The sequence below is a fragment of the Coccinella septempunctata genome, chromosome 8 (genome assembly GCF_907165205.1).
Source record: "Coccinella septempunctata chromosome 8, icCocSept1.1, whole genome shotgun sequence".
NCBI lineage: Eukaryota > Metazoa > Arthropoda > Insecta > Coleoptera > Coccinellidae > Coccinella > Coccinella septempunctata.
Window position 1 is genome coordinate 19,443,326 of NC_058196.1, and position 19,170 is coordinate 19,462,495.

At 35.6% G+C, this 19,170-nt stretch overlaps 3 protein-coding genes across 5 annotated transcripts; 1 reads left to right on the top strand and 2 right to left on the bottom strand.

Annotated features, from left to right (window-relative positions):
• Positions 1-1,454: 1,454 nt before the first annotated feature.
• Positions 1,455-3,329, bottom strand: LOC123318733. Of its 3 annotated transcripts, none has more exons than XM_044905457.1 (4): positions 3,225-3,329; positions 2,916-3,163; positions 2,586-2,849; positions 1,455-1,805 (listed from the first exon to the last, which is right to left on the bottom strand). In XM_044905457.1, the coding sequence occupies exons 1-4, from the start codon at positions 3,266-3,268 to the stop codon at positions 1,753-1,755; spliced, it is 609 nt and encodes a 202-aa protein (XP_044761392.1). In that variant the 5' UTR covers positions 3,269-3,329; the 3' UTR covers positions 1,455-1,752. The 3 variants fall into 3 exon arrangements, with proteins under 3 accessions (XP_044761392.1, XP_044761395.1, XP_044761393.1); XM_044905460.1 differs by having other exon boundaries at positions 2,916-3,130; positions 3,225-3,283; XM_044905458.1 differs by having other exon boundaries at positions 2,916-3,284.
• A 974-nt stretch (positions 3,330-4,303) lies between these two features.
• On the top strand, positions 4,304-7,403 carry LOC123319017 (ras-specific guanine nucleotide-releasing factor RalGPS2-like). The gene is made up of 2 exons (XM_044905820.1): positions 4,304-6,125; positions 7,078-7,403. The coding sequence occupies exons 1-2, from the start codon at positions 4,531-4,533 to the stop codon at positions 7,325-7,327; spliced, it is 1,845 nt and encodes a 614-aa protein (XP_044761755.1). The 5' UTR covers positions 4,304-4,530; the 3' UTR covers positions 7,328-7,403.
• Positions 7,404-8,751: 1,348 nt separating this feature from the next.
• On the bottom strand, positions 8,752-14,181 carry LOC123318977 (death-associated inhibitor of apoptosis 2). The gene is made up of 2 exons (XM_044905761.1): positions 13,013-14,181; positions 8,752-9,401 (listed from the first exon to the last, which is right to left on the bottom strand). The coding sequence occupies exons 1-2, from the start codon at positions 13,919-13,921 to the stop codon at positions 8,829-8,831; spliced, it is 1,482 nt and encodes a 493-aa protein (XP_044761696.1). The 5' UTR covers positions 13,922-14,181; the 3' UTR covers positions 8,752-8,828.
• Between the last annotated feature and the right edge of the window lie 4,989 nt (positions 14,182-19,170).

Here is a 19,170-nt window from a genome sequence, read left to right on the forward strand (position 1 = left end):
TTTTTAAACATTTTCAACTCTTCCGTACGGCCAGTCCCACCGCGCAAACTGTCAGATAAGCATGAATTCATTATCACAGACACGTAGGGCATATACAGTATTTTAATCTGACACGTCCTAGTAAGTACACCTGTCGATTTTTTTTTTACATCTTTGAGACCCTGCAAACGCTTTCCCCACCGCTGAAAGTGCATACATCATAGAACCTTTTTTTCTTTCTACCATCTAATCCACTAGGTCTCCACGACGCTCGAGTAAATCCAGAGATATCTGGATATCTTCTATATCTCTGAGTAAATCCCGATTTAGCATCGCAGGCTCCCCAACTACAAGGAAAACTCCTCTTCTATGATTTGGTCACTGCTTTCAGCGACCTCATGCGGATGTTTATGGAAATAATAACGCCCTCGGGCGGGAACATATGAGCTCGAAAATTTGCAATGTACCCAATCCAAAATATCTCATTTCGATTTCAGTTTCGAAATTGAAACAACGTACGGGAATAAACCAATATGTATTGCGTTTCAAGATGCTATATGTATTACCATTCCATTACGAGGTAAAGGGTGTTTCAAATTGCGCGGTTTTTTTAAGAATAAATAAAATATAGATGGCGCACCGAATTTGTCTGGGTATTTTCACATTTAAAAAGTATTATGTACGACATTTATAAAAATGGCTTCGTACACGATACAACAACGCGTTCAGATTGTTGAATTATTTCATGAAAATCAGCGTTCTGTGAAAAGTGTTTTTAGAAAATTACGTGAATTTTATGGTTTACATAATCGTCCATCTGAAAGCACTGTTGGTCGAATTATGAAAAAATTTCAAGAGACCGGTTCGGTGATATTCGAATTTTTGTGCCCTGAGTTAATAAATATTGATAAAGAGGACATTTGGTTTCAACAGGATGGGGCTACACCTCACTTTGCAAATGACACAATTAATTTATTGAAACAATAATTTCTGGGACGAATAATCTCCAGAAACGCTGATGTCAATTGGCCACCAAGATCATGTGATTTGACATCGTTGGACTATTTTCTTTGGGGGTTATGTGAGAAGCCAGGTCTAAGAATAATCCACAATCGCTTCTTGAACTAAAAAATGAAATTATTCGTGTCATCAGTGAGTTAGAGACTTAATTATGTCAAAATTTCATTGAAAATTTAAACAAAAGAGTAGACGTCTGTAGAGGTGCAAGAGAGGCCATTTGGCAGATATTATTTTTCGTACATAAATATCATAACTGATACTTCAATTACCGATAAAAAGTTTTTGAAAACGATTGCAAATTATGTGTTTTATTTATTTAAAAAAAAAAAACGCGTAATTTGAAACACCCTTTATTTCATATATGCAATATTCTCAGAAACTCAATGATGACTTGAATAAAAAAAAACACATATGTATGTAGGCAATGAAATAAATATATATGTTCAAGAAAAAAATATATATGTATATATATATATTTATATAGGTATATCACAGTGTAAAAAAGAAATTTACAATTTCCTTGCATTTAGCGAAACATCATTGAATTTTTCCTCCCTATATCCTTTTTGTAGTCATCAGTCTGGGCTGTCTCAGACCCTTCCCTCTTTTGATATTCTCTGTCTCTATTACATCATTCAAGGCCTATTGAGGTGTTCCTCATCTTGGTTTAACCTAAGATATGTAGGTATTTCCATTTAGAGAGCAGTCCCCCATCTATCCCTCCTTTCTCCTTCCATGCCTTGACCTTTTAAGTTATCGCCTTGGTTTCTTGCACGACTCAGCTTCCTGAGATTGCTCTGAAGATTCTGTAAATTATCATTATGAAAGGTTTATGAACTTCGTTAAATGGCTCCTGTTTACTTTAGCGCCCACCTTGGATATTTGTCTTCGATTTTGTCATCAATTTCAATGAATTCGAATGTTGGCATTAAGAGAACTCGATGAGTTAATGATTTCAGTTAGTTTATGCTGAAAAATGTGCGGAATTTTTCAATTTTCGATGAAATATAAATAATGGTTTTGAGGTTAGGTTAAGTTAGGACAGTGAAAAATCATATTTGTACATGAAAATGCCATTTTAAGATGTTAATTAAGCGAATAAACGATTGGATTTAGTTATTGAAGGGTTGAACACGGAAAATATTACAATTCGACTGATTTATACCGAATTTTCGCAATTTTCATAAGAACTTATCATAATCTCAAATCATATCTCCCAAACTACAAGTCTCCTAAGATTGAGACATGTACCAATCGATTTTTCATACAAGACTTTATCTAAGAAAAAATCGACGTCAAAATCGGAGGTGGGCACTAATCTAAACTTTTACCGTAGAATGAAACTAGAGAAAACTGTTTTACAATTTACAGGAATTTTTACAACTACAAGTGTTTTGCAATAGCTTGTTTACGTGGGTGAAGGTAACTACCTAATATAAATATATGGCTAGTGGTGAAAAAATACATTGTGAATGTCATGTAATTCAGTTTCATGAAATAAGGGTACCTATATTCTGGAATACTATACTAAGTGATGTGGTTTTGTACAAATGGAAAATTGAAAATCTGAAAAAAAATCAACTTACCAGGAAGAAATAAAGCAGGTACAGCAGATTCCCAAATACCCTTTTTGCTGTTTACTTTTACTTCATCTGTGAAATGCCTATCACAGACAAAATAGGATTTGCGTATTTGTTCCGCAGTTTTAGTCCTCAACAATGGATTACCAACTTTTTCAACCCAAAGTTCGAAAATATCTGGTTGCTTATCTGCTCTAGGAAACCGATGACGTTTACTGGTTCTATCATCACAGTTCGGCACACAACATTTGTTGCTTTTCAAATTTCCAGCTTCAGACATATTCAAATATAAAAAAATCAAAAAACACTTACAAAAACTTACAAAAATCAACTTACCAGGAAGAAATAAAGCAGGTACAGCAGATTCCCAAATACCCTTTCTGCTGTTTACTTTTACTTCATCTGTGAAATGCCTATCACAGACAAAATAGGATTTGCGTATTTGTTCCGCAGTTTTAGTCCTCAACAATGGATTACCAACTTTTTCAACCCAAAGTTCGAAAATATCTAGTTGCTTATCTGCTCTAGGAAACCGATGACGTTTACTGGTTCTATCATCACAGTTCGGCACACAACATTTGTTGCTTTTCAAATTTCCAGCTTCAGACATATTATTCAAATATAAAAAAATCAAAAAACACTTACAAAAATCGTGATACACTTCTCGCGGCGCACCAAGACAAATACATAGACAAACAAGCAGGTTATTTATGACACGAGGAACCTCTTTGGAGGAACGGAGGAACGAGGAACGAGGTTAGGCTTACAAACTGTCACTCACAGATTAAGGTGGCATTCGGATCCTAGCGACCGCGACGCGCGACCGCGACTGAGCGACCAAGCTGCCATGATCGCCTGTCGCTACCGCGACCACTGGCATTCGGATCCTCGCGACCGAGACTTGCGACACGTAAACAGCTGAGGCCCGCGTCCCTGTTTATTGCATTTGAAGATTATCTGATTTTGACAGCTTGTTGTCTACATAATTTACTACGGGATGCTTATTTAGAAAAAAATGGTGTTCCGTTTTACTAAAATTTATCAGCCTTCAGAAAACATGTTACCAATGTCACGAAGAGGTGGCTTTGCAAGTCTAGCTGCATTCGAAATTCGCGATTCTTTGAAAAACTTTTTCTCCAGTCCAGCTGGTCAAGTTTCATGGCAAGAAGATTTTATCGATAGAAGAAACTAGATTTAAATCGAATTTATGCTCCAAATATTCCAAAAACATTCAGATTATGTTGTCCATAAATGTTTCTGGTAATTGAATCTATCAATATCTCGTCCTCTTGCGGAGAAAACGAAGTCATTTTTATACGCTCTTCTCTTCGGTCGCGAGACAGCACTGCTCCTGTGGCGACCAGGTCGCGAGACCAAAGCCACTCGACAGCCACGCCCACTGGTCGCCTGTCGCGGTCGCTAGGATCCGTCGGGGCTCCATATGAATACGTACAAGCAGTACGTCGTCTGTCGCGGGTGGTGGTCGCAGGTCGCGGTCGCGCGTCGCGGTCGCTAGGATCCGAATGCCACCTTTACAGAAAATCTGTGCTGTCACTGTAGTGATTTTTACAGTGACTCTATCAAACATGATAGAGTCACTGTAGTGATTTTTGCGACTTCGCGCCCTCTGTCCGCCGAGATCTGGAACTATTTCCTGATTTCAGAGGGGAGTTTCCATCTAAAACCGTATGCAGAGACATGTCTCTGCCATATGTTTCTATGGTCCTCATTTGTCAAGTGAAATGAACGGATTCCTCTGTGTCAATGTGAAATATAAATAAATTATAAATTAATACAAAAACCTTGTTGATATCTACGATTTAGGTTGTACAATAAGTGATATTTTAAGAAAATGTTGTGAATAATATGTCATTGAGAAATATTCATGGAAAATACAGTTGCTGATTGAAAATGAAAACGTTTGAATGAAATGTGTGTACTGGATTCTTAAATGAAGCTCAATGAATACAATATGCTTCGTTATTCTGCAATACCCAGAGATATTACTGAAGACAAATATCGAATAAATGAAGACGAAACGTATTATCCAAACCAGCACTCAAGAACTCCTTTGAAATATGGAAAACAAGATCTTAGAAAAAGAAAAATATCAATTCCTGCAATTTTAGGAAGTCCTGGACCACCTGATAGCTCTTCAAATTATATCCATGTCGTAAACAAAACTCAAAGTTTACCTAATCATGCTTCTTCATCCCAAGGCAGTGTAACTGCAAGTTATAATTCTGTTTTTGATATATTGAGAGCATCACCAGATGATATTGCGGCGCAGTTAACATTGCTAGATTTACCTGTTTTCCAAGCAATACAACCTGATGAATTAGCTAGCTGTTCTTGGCATAAGAAGAACAAATTGATTATTGCTCCAAATGTTGTAGCTTTTACTCGAAGATTTAACCATGTTAGTTTCTGGACTGTCCAGGAAATACTCCAAAGGCCTACTCCAAAACAAAGATCGGAAATGCTCTCTCTTTTTATTCGTACCTCAAAAAAATTATATGATCTGAATAATTATCATTCGCTATTTGCAATCATTTCAGCTATGCAAAGCGCTCCTATTTATAGATTGTCTAAGACATGGGCATGTCTTCCCAAAAAAGACAAGACAAATTTTGATAAATTGGCAGAAGTGTTCTCTGATGAAAGCAACTGGGCCAATTTGAGGAGTCATATTGAAAGTTTGAAATTGCCTTGTATTCCTTATTTGGGTATATACTTAACAGACCTTGTTTATATTGATATGGCACATCCACATTCCGGTGGATTAGAGTCACAACCAAGGAGTTTAAAGATGAATAATATACTCAGGATTATAAGCAATTATCAACAGTCAAATTATTCTCATTTGAATAAAATACCACACATACAAGACTATTTAAATTCTTTGCGATACATTGAGGAGCTTCAGAAATTTGTTGAAGCTGATCAGTACAAATTATCACTGAAATTAGAACCAATGTCTCCTAGAAATAGTAATTCAAGCTCTAAAGAATCTGTCTCCCAAGAAGCAGCAAAAGCAATAGCATCACTCAATTTATCTCCTGCCAAAGTTGCAAGTGGATCTTTAAGACTTCATACTACAGCATCCAAGTTTATACCAGGACATAGAAAATGCAGAAGTCTTGGTACCAACATATTCAATAGAACTTCACAACTAGAAACTATAAAACCAAATAATGTACTAAAAACTCATTTGCTTGATGATTCTGCTCTCGAAGAATGTACAAAAAATCATAATTTAGCATCACCAATTACAGATGTGCCTATACATGCATCACAAAGCACTTCAGATGACTCTACATTACTATCGCGTGTTACTGATGATAGTTTGAGTTTTGATGGAAACTTCAGTAGAATGCAGGGTTTTGTGCAGAGAAAAGCCTTGGTGAAAAATGGAAAAAAAATCAAGATGACTACATGGCAACGATATTGGCTCGAAATTTGGGCATCTACTTTAGCATATTTTGCTCCAAAGTCTTTCAAGGGTCTTTCTTTAAATATAGGTTGTGCCTCGGCTAATATCACAAGGTAAGAATCAATAATCGTTTGACTTTTTACTCAATTAATGTTCCTTCCAAAATTATATTTTTCTTGAAGACCTTTTGGACTTCCATAGAAAAGGTAGTCTTTTCCTTCCTCTTGAAGATAAACTGGTTCTCAATTTGACAGAAGAATAATAAAACGAAGCAGTATGATTTATCAGGCTATTTCCATCATTTTCTTAAACGTTTCGGCAAGCATCTGCTAGCCGAATAGATAATAAATAAATAATCTTGAAAGCTCGAGAAACAAAAAAGAGTTCACGATTTAATTGAAGATTGCTGCTTCCCACTACTAAAAGTCGTTATACTTAATTATACAGGGTGTTTCCTAATTGAATGTCAATATTTATGGGGGTGATTCTTGGGCCCATTTCAAGAAAAAAACTTTATATGAACATCTGTGCTAACCGTCTTAATTTTTGAGATATAGGGTGGTAAAGATTTTTAAAATAAGTCAGTTATTATTAATATTTGCCTTGACGATGGCAAATTGGCTAATTCAATTCAGATCGTAACACTTGTTGATGTATTCATATTGGCGGGTGGTATGCATCTGAATTTTTCCTCATTATTATTACTTTCTATCTCAGTTATTATTTTCAGCAAAAATTTTTGGTGAATTTTTGAAATTATTGAATTGTACTGTATTTTTTATATGGAGACCGCAAGTTCCAGTGATGTAAAATGTATACTGATCGTGTTCTATCCAATCCTACCCAATTTTGATTTCATAAAATAAGACAACTATGTAGTTCAACTTCTATCAAAATTGTTTTTGTATAAATTACTTTTGATGAAATTCGTCTTGCGATATATATATATATCTTATAATTTCAAAATTATCGCTAATTGCTATGTTACAATCACTTGTGAAGTCCTCGTTTTATGCTGTAAGCCATAAATGTAACTTATCGAAACTTATGAAAAAAAAATTTCAGCCAACGCCAGCGATACGATTTCAAGAGGGAACCTTGCAAACTTGTGCCTCTAAGTGGTTGTAAAATTGTTCTTAATACTGAGGCTACAAGGGAAGATACCTTTGAGATAATCGATACCCAAAGAAGCAATGTCTATGAGTTTCGTGTGGGCAGTAAAAGCACAGCAGAAAAATGGTGTAGGTCTCTACAACAAGCTGCTTCTGGTGAAGATAGAGCTCCTCTACCTAACAATCTCATGTCTTTCGAATAATTTTTGATTGTATTTGTTTTTTTATCTAGGCTAGGTATTATTTGTGTTCAGATTAAATATAAACTATTTCATGTTACATTTTTTCCTTTCAATTATCTGAAAAAAAAGTAATAAGCCATTGCTTCACAATAATCTCTAAGCTCATATTTTTAACGTTAAAAAAATTCGTCGTCAAGTGGGCTGTGGAATTTTGAAGGTCGATATTATTATTAACATATTGCATATTAGAGCATCTTACAAGAGTTTTGGTCCATGAAAAGTGTCTGACACTTATATATATATATATATATATATATATATATATATATATATATATATATATATATATATATATATATATATATATATATACTTTTGAATGTCAGCAATACATTTTTAGGTATCAAACAATAAAGCATATGTATGAGTTTTAGCAAAGGTTCGTGTAACGGGGTACCATACAATTTGGAGTATGATACAAGAGCTTAGGGAAAAACCTCAGTAAAAAAACCCTGTCTCCCCGTGAGAAGTCTAGTGATGAGAAATTTGTTCACAGAATAAACTTTTAATACTGAAGGGCTTCCTTTCCATTGACATAAAAATTTCTTTATCCTCTTTCCATTTCGAAATAATATCTGAAACAAAGAAACAGAGCAGAAAACGAGAAAAAAAGTGAATAATAAAACCTTCATCCAAACTTATTCCAAAACTTGATGATGACTGAAGAAAAAAAAATAATCATAGGTACATAACTTGTCCTTCAATTGCACTGGGAGGAATATCATCTCTACGTGAAAAATCTTCTGCTGATCTTGGTGGAGGATCACCCTCGTCGTTAGAAATGCCTTCAGTACTCAAATTATTAATAGCCAAATCTTGCTTTTGACTGGGAGGGTCTTTCGACCAGGTCCAGTCTTTCAAGTGATGATTCTTCTGTTCTTCAGTTGTTTGAGGAACGCTACAGGACCCTTATATTGGGGAATCATCTCCCATAGATATACCAGTGGTTATTCAGTAGAAAATTGAAAAAACAGGGAAGAAATTCAAAAAACTTCTGACAGTTTATTGACAATTTGTCAATAATAATAATATTCTCCAAAACGTATATAAAAATCAGCCGTGTAAATTTGAGTTAAGTAACACTTATTTTTAGTTACCTATCCCACCTGGTACCTGGCCAGGTGTCACTAGGTAAGCTCCACAAGTTCGCAGGTATTCAAAGCACATGAGACTACTGAGATCCTGAAGTTTCATCTGTGTGAAAATAAGTTACGTCTGATCGCTGGGATCATGGTTTAGTGAAACAGTGCAGAGTCTCAACAAATAGTGACAACTGACAACATTCCACAACTTTAGTGAGTTCTCAAATTCCTTTTCAGTTTTTTTCAAATACGTTGATAAATTCGAAATTTTATAATGCCCCATGATAAAGGAATAAATAAAACTTTTAAAAAACATTATTTATATTATCATACACTGAAATAGACAACAGATAAATAGATCATCACTTTTGTTTACTAAATTACGCCAAGAATGTTCTGACTGTAGCTTTAATTGTAGTTCGACATACCGGGCAATCTTGCAAATTCGGAGCACAATTAACGCATGTGGCAAAATGGCCGCATGGCAGAAATACAACACCTACTTCGTTATCCATGCACACCTTACATAATCTTTGTTCTTTGAGAATTCTATTCTCTTCTTCCAGAGATAATCTCTTCGATGTGTTTGGGGAAATGGTGGTGGCAGAAGCATCTTCCGAAGTTGTAGGTGAAGAATTTTCAGGACTAATATTGTTTGAATACGATTTAAACATGAAATCACTGTAATTATCCATACATTCTGATTCCACTTCTGACCTCTGCTCATCTATTTGTAAGTTCAATGTGGCGAGCACTAACGAATCAGGTTCACCAAATGCTGTTCCGGTTTGTTCTAACTTTTCTCGTAGAGCCCTTTTGATTCGATCAATACTCAATCCAATATTTAATGCCATCACTACTACCGATGAGCTCATATGTTGTTCCAAATCAGCTTCTGACACCGGGAATTTCCTGGTTGGTTTCGGCTTCAAACTCTGTAGCTTTTTCTTATCCTGAAAGTGGAGATGAAATTGATGTAAATAAATATCCCACCCTTTAATTAAATGAATAATTGGGCCTCTGCAGTAATGACACGACATTGCTCAAACTGCAAACGAAAAATAAAAATTTTCTACTCCTAAAAATGCCTGCAAAATCGTTTTTAGATTAGGTATGTATCAGTTGATTAACTCATGGCAAGATGAGTCAGTTTTCTATTTCCGAATATACAGGGTGGTGACAAATTCAATTCTCAGCATATCTTCCAAATTATAGCGGATGAAAATTCCGTTTCTCGATTGAAAAGTTCCTCATTCGCAAGTTCTTTCGAAATAATGTCTTTCAATTTGTGAAAATTTTTTTTGTTTTTCACTTATATTAAAAAAATCGTTTAAATATTCTTTCATTATTACCATTATGTGGATTAATACTATTTTCCTTCAGATTGGCCAACTAGATTTCATTTTAAAAACTATATTTATGGCCTTAGTATGACCGAGGAAGTGAGGTAATTTATAAAAATGTTGTTGAAAATTTGTAGGAAGTGTTGAATTCGTATATCATTTTTTCAATAAAAAAAAATAGTATCAATTCACTCAGTGAACGATTGGAAAATTTTATCGTCAAAAAAAGATACAAGCCATTTCAGAACATCATATATACTGCTTTTGCTTTTTGTGAAAAACATACAATCTGTTTTAAGTTCAAAGAAATTTCATTTCAAAAGCTATGGGGTGCTTGAATCGTGCCTGAGAAAAAAAGTCCAAATATCAATTTTCAGGCTTTCCCCCCAGCTGATTATAAATATCTTGTTTGGTAGAAGGAAATTGGAGGGTCGGATGTTGATCTAAGTTTAGATCAATCTTTGGTGTTGATGGATCAACAGAAAACTTAGCAACTGAAGTTTAAACATGACCTTGTGTTTCACCCACAACTACTGTATTGTACTGTTCAGGAATATCGAAACAGACGGTTTGATGTAATTTGAGAAATATGGTTGGTGTTGCGGCTGTTGCTATTATTGTATTATTATGAATATTTCTGTTTCACTACAAAATATGAAATCCCAATTCGTCATTCAAATTAAAGAAAACAGAAATTACTGTTGAAATCTTATGGTGGGTTTATACAGACTTCCTAAGAATCAAAGCGTAAGACAACCCTTTCGTCAGATCACACGATCGTCATCTTTCAAGTAGGTCAGATCTTCATCAGTCCTTAGGAAGGCTGCATAAACGCACCAGTATTTTCATATTATTGCTTACGATTATATCATTTTGATTGGTTCTTTATGCATACCCAATTCAATTACATTTACTAGAATTAGTTCTGCACAATCCATTAGTAAGTTCCTCTAGTGATGATAGTTCACTTTGCTTCTGAGTATTTCAATGTTCGTTTTTGACTGATATTGCCTCTACAATTTCTATTTGATGATTCTGTGAAAACAGGAGTATCCACATGTTGCAATTGAGTCTGGTTGGTGTATCTCGATTAAATTATATATATATAGGACAGTTGTTGTGCATAGTGAACAAAAGATACCTTCAATTTTTCTCATCATGAATTAAATAGGTTTGTTCGTAGAGTGGTTTGCAAAGGTTGTACACTGTACAGAGCAAGCGCAATTCCATTTTAGGGAAGCGAAAATCCATTTGCGCTTGCTCTGTACAGTGCACAACTGTTGTGAACCACTCTACGAACAAGCCTTATATAAATATCATTATTTCCCAGAATGCTGTTTGTAATATACACTCTGCATATCTTACCGATGAAGGTGCAGAAAGGTTACTTTTAGTACTTTTAGTACAACTCTAAACTACAATACTACCCTCAAAGTCTGCATCAATTTTCAGGTCTATGCAAGTTTTTTTGAATTCAATTATCAATTATCAACTTATTGAGGATAAGTTTCTCTCTTATACAGGGTCCTTTCTCAACCTCACCCAAAATTAAATGGAGATATTTTCATGAAATTCATTTTCAGTGTGTTATCCAGGATGATGAGAAAATCCGAAATACCTCTGAGCTATCAACGTTTTTTTGAAGGACATGTCCAATAAATCCATTTTCAGCTTGCCCATTGAATTCTGAGAGGAGTTTTGTGCTTTTAGACAAATATTCCCTCTTTGGTATAATCACAGAGATAAGCTTAGGTATACTCCATTCATTTTTATGAAAACACTCGGTTGACCATGGAAATTTGACACATTCCACACTGTATAGTACGAAAAGGTGTGGTTCTTAGTTTCTCTGAAAAAGAGCTCGGAAATGTATCATCGGTTTTGCTGTAGCTATTCCAGTTTCCGAGATCCCCTCACTGGACATCGAATTTGGGACACCCTGTACAAAGATAACACAATTCTTGATTTTAAATTTACGATGGAATATTTACTGGCAACAGTCAACTTGAAAGTTGCGATTTTTATAATATGAAAACTTTTATGAGATATAATTTCTTCAAAGATTTGAGAACGATGTTCTGAACTCAAGGTTCCCACAAAATGATAAATTCCACATAATAGAGTTAATGTACGTAACGCAGTTTGTCTATGATGTAATGTTATATTTTTATAGACTTCTCAAAGACCGTCTAACAATGGTTCTCATATCTGGCCATCACTGTCACCTGATCTAACACCCTTAGAAAGATAGTATTTAGATAGTTGAAAAGGGTTAGCATGCCCCATATCCTTGAAGCCTATTGTACTCCTCAGAACTCTGAAAGATCTCAAGGAGGTTAAAGTCCTCACTTCTACAATTTTTTTTTCCAAACCACTGTTTCCATTGAGTTGCAAAGGCAAGACATTCAGTGACCAGGTGAATAGGACACTCCTCCTCCTAACATACTCAGATTATTACATTTGGGGAAGAATAAAATATATGATACATATAAAGAGGAGGGGAGCAAACAAAGAATCAAAAATACATTTAGGTTAGCTAAATCTAAGATAGATGAATGAATGCCTTGATATAGACAATCAGAAGCTTGAGGATCTCCTGAAGATCAATGTTTTCAGCAAAATTAGAGTGAAAAACTTATATGGCTTCAATAATAGTTCCTGAAAAATTTCATTCTTCAAATGCTTTGACTATCAACTCATTGACATTTTGAAACGTTTTACTTTTCACAACCAGTTTAGCAAAGTAAAATATTTTGCAATTGATGATGAAATTATACCAAAGGGTAAGAGAGTTGATACTCTTTGACGATATTGCTTTTATGATAACGGAGTGAAAACTTGAATAATTGTGAGAGAAGCTTTTATAGACGTTTTTGGTACTTTTAATTTGAATTCATAGCAACATCCTATTCAAAATTAGAATTTTTTTTGTGTGAAACACGTTGGGAAACAATATTTTTCATATTTCGCTTCTCTCGTTGTGCAGAAATACACTCATTATGAAATATAATGCTTTTCCCAACTGGCTGCACATAAACTATTCCATTACAAGGGGAAGAGGCAGAACCTTGAAAATAATTCAGATTTACACATCATCACAAATAACACACTAGAAATTAGTTTCATGAAAATATATTTTGTAGTTCTCTGACCAACTTTGGATGATGAGACCAGGATCAATGATCCTTTATACATAATAAATGAAATCATATTTCACTTACCCTACCATCCATTTGAGCCTTGGAGCAAGAAACTATAAAATCTTGACCTTTTACTATTTTAACAAAAGAACATAAAGGGAACCATCTGGCATGTTCAGTCCATGGATCATCCTCTGGATCCCAATGGCGCAAACCACCATCACAATGAAAACATCTCACTTGATCATTGATCCCTTCATAGTAAAACCCTGCCTGAGCCAAATCTTCTGGTGTTTGAATAAGTTGTGAAGGCCAAGTGCTGAATGTTCTCAAACGGGATTCTATAGTTGCACAGCTTGGTTTCTTAGGTATTTTATGTGCATTAACACCAAGGGTATCTAAATTTTCATTTGAAACTAAGTCTACATTTGAAAGTGAGTTATCCCTAGGCAATTGTTCTAAAAGCCTTGGACTTATAGTTGAAATAACAAAAGGACATGTGGGAAAATGTCTTTTATGTTCCTTGTCTGGATCATCTTCCGGCAACCAAGATGTCATTATACCATTGCAGTACGCACACTTAGTGTTATCTCCACAATCATAATAAAAGAAGCCAGCTTTAGCAAGAGATTCTGGTGTCACGATATGAGGTACTGGCCAGTTTCTAAATGAAGCTAGTCTCACCGCTTCATCCTTATAATTCAAATTAGTTGATACAGAAGAAGTTGAAGATATTTGCATAATGATAGGAACATTTCCAGAGGTAGTTGGATTCAATACAAAGGGGCATGTTGGACTCACATTTTTGTGCTTTGCCATTACTTGATCACCATAATTCCATTCTACTATTCTTACTTGACAAGCAAAACATTGTACTGTTAAACCTTCTTTCGTTGAATAAAACCCAGCCTTGGCAATCCGAATTGGACTTACAGGCGCATTAGAAGGCCAATCGCTGAATGTTTCCAAACGATTTTTTTCTGAATTCATTATCTATTCCAATGATAATGGTAGTTTATACTCTGAAGCAGTCTTGCTCGAGTTTGAATCGCAAATACTTAATAAACGTTTTATACATAATTGAGGATAAATTTTATTTTTTCTTCTATATTACTTAAGATTCTTCTTGCAATAATCAAGTGAAAGCATCACAAACTTTAAACTTAGGAATTTATATTTAATGAGAGTAATCCAGTGACAAAAAGATCATATATTCCATTTCAGACTGATTCAGCTGTCACGACGATGTCAATGTCAGTTGTCAGTGTCAGGCAAGGAGGCAAGTGTCAAGGTGGCGTTATAACTACAACAATCAGCAGCTACCACACATAAAGTCTACTGAACTGAAAAAGAGGAACCAGAGAGGATCTTTGGGAGGAACTTTCTCTTTGGGAAAACATTGAACTCTTGAGTTCAATCAAAGAGTATCTTTGGTTTACTCTTTGGTTCAATCATGGAAATAATAACTTGTCTATAGACGGCTGTGGTTAATCCAACCGAGAGATTCCTCCACAGTCTCTGGCCAAAGAGGCCAAAGAGGCTCTTTGCTCTGGCATTCTAAGTAGTTTTAAATCTAATTCAAATAAACGCTATTGAAATATTTTATTTTACCTTTAAATTCCAAATACAGAATTTGGACCCATACCCATAACATTTGCTTGGCGAAAAAGACTTAGATGTAATAAAGTTCCTCTCTTTGTTCTGGTAGAAAATTGAGCTGCTAAAAAAATAATAATAATCAAGATACAGCGTGTTTCCTTGATTTTGTCATCGATTGTCAATTTTCTTCAATTACGAACGATATTTAGTAGTTTTCACCAAGAAATTAGACAAAAAATTTAATAATCAGCACTAGAACGAGCTAGATAAACAAAAGGCGGTACGAGAATCAAAACATTCAAAACCTATTTGATCAAAATGGCAATGTTCTGCAAATGGCTCTCGAATTAATATTTTAACCAGTTTTAGAAACACATTTGAAACACAGATGGCGCTCACATCACCTTAGTCGTACAGTGACTCTAACGAGACAGTGGCGACAATTGAGGTCTCGTTTTTCATCGTTTTAGCAAGAATATGGCGGATTTGGTCACGTGACGTGACGTGAGCCAATCCTCATTCCGAATTAGAGATCATAGCATTGAAATCTGTACTTCTAAGCCGCCATATTCTTGCTAAATTTCCAATTGTCGCCACTGTGTTCGATAGAGTCACTGTACTTAGTCGTACAGTGACTCTAACGAGACAGTGGCGACAATTATGGTGTCTCGTTTTTCATCGTTTTAGCAAGAATATGGCGGATTTGTTCACGTGACGTGACGTGAGCCAATCCTCATTCCGAATTAGGGATCATAGCATTGAAATCTGTACTTCTAAGCCGCCATATTCTTGCTTAATTTCCAATTGTCGCCACTGTCTCGTTAGAGTCACTGTACTTAGTCGCTTCATTTCCAATCTTTCTACTCTATAATCTTTGGTAGGAATGTCTGAATGTCACAAAAATAAAAACTAAGCAATACTTCTTCAATTAGTGTTCTGTGTCTTCAACCCTCCTAGAGGGAACAAGACATGAGTGAATGAGTATAGGTGCATGAAATGTTGCGTAGTTTAAAATGAAAATTGACCTGTTTGAACATTTTTCCGATCAACCATCCTTACTTCTCGGATACACGAATTTGCAACTGAAAACCTCATTCTCTGAAACCTTGTAGGTATTGTTTGTAAAAAAAGGGGGCTCATAAACCATACACCACCACGCTATGCTGCCCATTCCCCTCGTTCATCTGATCACCTGAGTGATACGAGCTATAATCAAAGAGTTGATAATGTTTGCTATAATAGGCGTCTCAATTTCACGCAAAGTCCAAGCGTTGATTGAAGTAGACAATACTTCAATCAACGGTCCAAGCGTTGATTGGGTACCTTTGTGCTTCATTCAACGCCTCTACTAAGAAGATGAGGAGCAGTTTAAGTCTTATTACAATAAACTGCAGCAGTGCGTAAGTATGTACCTAACCTTTATGAAGCCCCAGATAGTCGGGACTTCACAAGAACTCTGGATCTGGAAATTGATGTCGAGCTGTGGATCGTGATCCGCGGATGGCACATTGGTGGGAAAATTCGAGCTCTGCGGTTTGGCACATTTTCTATTTCATAAGTTGGATACTCAGCTGCACGGTCCTATGCTGGTGTGACCTCTTCGTGTGTTGCTTTTACGAATATTAAAATGAGGTCCTCAATGCTGTATATGACACCTTTTGTATCTCGAAAACGAAGCAAATAGGGACACATGATCATGGGAATAATAATAATCATTTTCTTCTGACTATTCCAATCATTACATTTTTAGTGAGAAAGTTTCCATAGCTCGATTCACAGCGATAAAACATGCAAGCCAAGGCCGTTCTTAGCGTGGGTGCAGCGCATGCCCCGCTCGCGGGCGGCTATCAGCAGGGGCGGCAGCTGAGCGGTCCCCTTTCGTTAAATAGTACAAAATATAAATTGGACCTATATATTTTATAATGTAAATTTCTGTCAAATGAAAAACTGTGTAGGTTATTGAGGTCATTCATTGCTGTATCCCGTTACCGGGAATTAATCTACAAAAAGACATAAAAAAGAACAGACTTATAATTTCTTGGGGCTAATAGCAACTGTGTACACTCCTGTGACTGAAGAGACCCAACCGTGACCTACAGATCCTTCCATGCAAAGATTATAGAGAACTCTATAATCTTTGGGGGCATGGATAGTCACCAACCAGATCTGGCCGCCGCTGAATTCTTCTCGAGTCTCCATTATAACTGTGTACCATAGATCTCCACTGTGACCTGTCTAACGCTAGTTGTTCCCAGTTATGATTGGCATTAACTGATTTTAGGGATTGATGTAGTGTATCCTTAAACCGCTTACGGCCGGTTTCATAATCAAACCTAAAGTCGCTTTAATTTTAAAGCTTCCTTTAACCCTACTAAAAATGACAGTAAAGGAAGCTTTAAGCTTAAAGTGACGTTAAATTCGATTATGAAACTGGACGTTATACTGGCCTCCTGGTTTCCGGGCTCCCTCTGCCAATTCGCCATACAGAGCTATTTTGGGGAGTCTTGTGTCTTGCATCCTCAGAATATGGCCACTCCATCTGAGTCGGGCCCTCGTTACTTGAGTCTCAATTGTTATACAACTCGGGCGTTGCAAGACTTCTGCATTCGAAACTTTGTGGAACCATCTGATGTGCATTATCTGTCTTAGATGACGTTGTTGCGTTTGTTCAAGCCGTTTAATATGTCGCCTGTAGGGCGTCCAGCTTTTGCTTCCGTAAAGAAGCGTTGGGAGGACGACTGCTCATAAACACATAACATACACTGGAATTCAGCAGATGTAAATCTACAAATCAATTGATAAAAAAGGATTCCACCATCGATATAATCCTAGAAGACCGATTTAAATAGTAGGTACTTTTGGGCTTTTTGGCAACCTTTCAATAGAGAGATTTAGCATATTTCCTAGGGAAGGGGAATTACCGCCGCTGATAAACGTTGCACCAAAGATTATCCAATATCCTGACTAAAGATTATACAGTTAACTAACAACTAACTCTATAATCTTTGATTCTTACCAGCATCAGGAGTCGTAGGATCAAGTCCTTCTCGAGGATGGGCTTTTTTCAGACTTCAATAATTGTCTGCCTTTAAAATTTTTTTCAATTATCTATAAATCCTTGCGTTTCACGTATCTTTGTCGTTTTCGAGGCACGACCCACTTTGGCAATTATCTCTATATCAAAGTGACATTTCCGAAAATTCGGATGTGTCAGAAATAATAAACGAATTTGTCTCATAAAAGCAAGAAGAGTTCCTCTTTTATATGAAGTAGAATTTTATTAGAATTGTAACATATTGCTTTTTGATCATTTTGTTTAGGTATTACATATAAGCACGTAGAAGTTACTAAAGCCGGGTCCAGATTATGTAACAAAACATTTTATTAACAAAGTTATACAACAAATGTTTTATACAACTTAGTTATATAACTTGTTATAAAATAGCAGAGACATCCAGACTATGTAACAAAATAAAACTAAACAAAATTGCTCATCCGGAAGCAGTGGCGTCTGTAGTATTGAAAATGTCCTCGTACGTAGAGGATGTCATTTTGGCAGCAGCAGCTTGCGTGATTTTATGTAGACGACGAGTGAAATCTAAACGGAGATTTTGGGTATGGCCATCGTTGAGATCTAGAGAAACATATAGTGGAACAACTCTTTTGAAGGATCTAGCAATGGATGACATAGACCTATTGACAGGGGACATTAAATGTGATGGTAGTTTCAAAAATTTCCTAAGGATGACAAGTTCTGATTTCGAATAGTAAATGTAACACAAGTGTGGACAAGTTGCGGCGTGTTATATAACAAAGTTATATTACTTTCTTTGATCTTTACCGACACCCAACGGATAACATAAAATTTGCTATATAGCAAGAAAAATGTTGTATAACTTCCTGTTATATAATTTTTCACTTGAATTTCTCTAACAAGTTATATAACTTTGCTATATATATAACATGTTTTGTTACATAGTCTGGACCCGGCTTTACTATATAACAAAACATTTTATTAACAAAGTTATACAACAAATGTGTTATATAACTTTGTTATGTAACTTGTTATAAAATAGCAAAGACATCCAGACTATGTAACAAAATAAAACTAAACAAAAGTGCTCATCTGGAAGCAATGGCATCTGTAGTATTGAAAATGTCCTCAAATGTATAGGATGTCATATTGGCAGCAGCAGCTTTCGCGATATTATGTAGACGACGAGTGAAATCTAAACGGAGATTTCGGGTAAGGCCATCGTTGAGAGCTAGAGGAAAATATAGTGGAACAACTCTTTTGAAGGATCTAGCAATGGATGACATAGACCCATTGACAGGGGACATCAAATGTAATGTAGTTTTAAAAATTTCCTAAGGATGACAAGTTCTGATTTCGAATACCTGATAAATCAAATCGGCCATACAATAGGCAAAAAAGACACGACATGTTTAATAACACAAGTGTGGGCAAGTTGCGGCGTGTTATATAACAAAGTTATATTACTTTCTTTGATCTTTACCGACACCCAACGGATAACATAAAATTTGCTATATAGCAAGAAAACTGTTGTATAACATTGTGTTATATAACTTTTTCACTTGAATTTCTCTAACAAGTTATATAACTTTGCTATATAAAATGT

Bases quoted from the DNA above. Each gene is read 5' to 3' on its own strand.
- LOC123318977 (XM_044905761.1), bottom strand. From the start codon at position 13,921: ATGAATTCAGAAAAAAATCGTTTGGAAACATTCAGCGATTGGCCTTCT. The intron at 9,402-13,012 runs GTAAGTGAAATA...CTCCACTTTCAG, and splicing joins AGGCTCAAATGGATGGTAGG to GATAAGAAAAAGCTACAGAG.
- LOC123319017 (XM_044905820.1), top strand. From the start codon at position 4,531: ATGAAGCTCAATGAATACAATATGCTTCGTTATTCTGCAATACCCAGA. The intron at 6,126-7,077 runs GTAAGAATCAAT...AAAAAATTTCAG, and splicing joins GCCTCGGCTAATATCACAAG to CCAACGCCAGCGATACGATT.
- LOC123318733 (XM_044905457.1), bottom strand. From the start codon at position 3,268: ATGTATTTGTCTTGGTGCGCCGCGAGAAGTGTATCACGATTTTT. The intron at 3,164-3,224 runs GTAAGTGTTTTT...AAATTTGAAAAG, and splicing joins AGAAGTGTATCACGATTTTT to CAACAAATGTTGTGTGCCGA. The intron at 1,806-2,585 runs GTAAGTTGATTT...GATAATTTACAG, and splicing joins ACCTGCTTTATTTCTTCCTG to AATCTTCAGAGCAATCTCAG.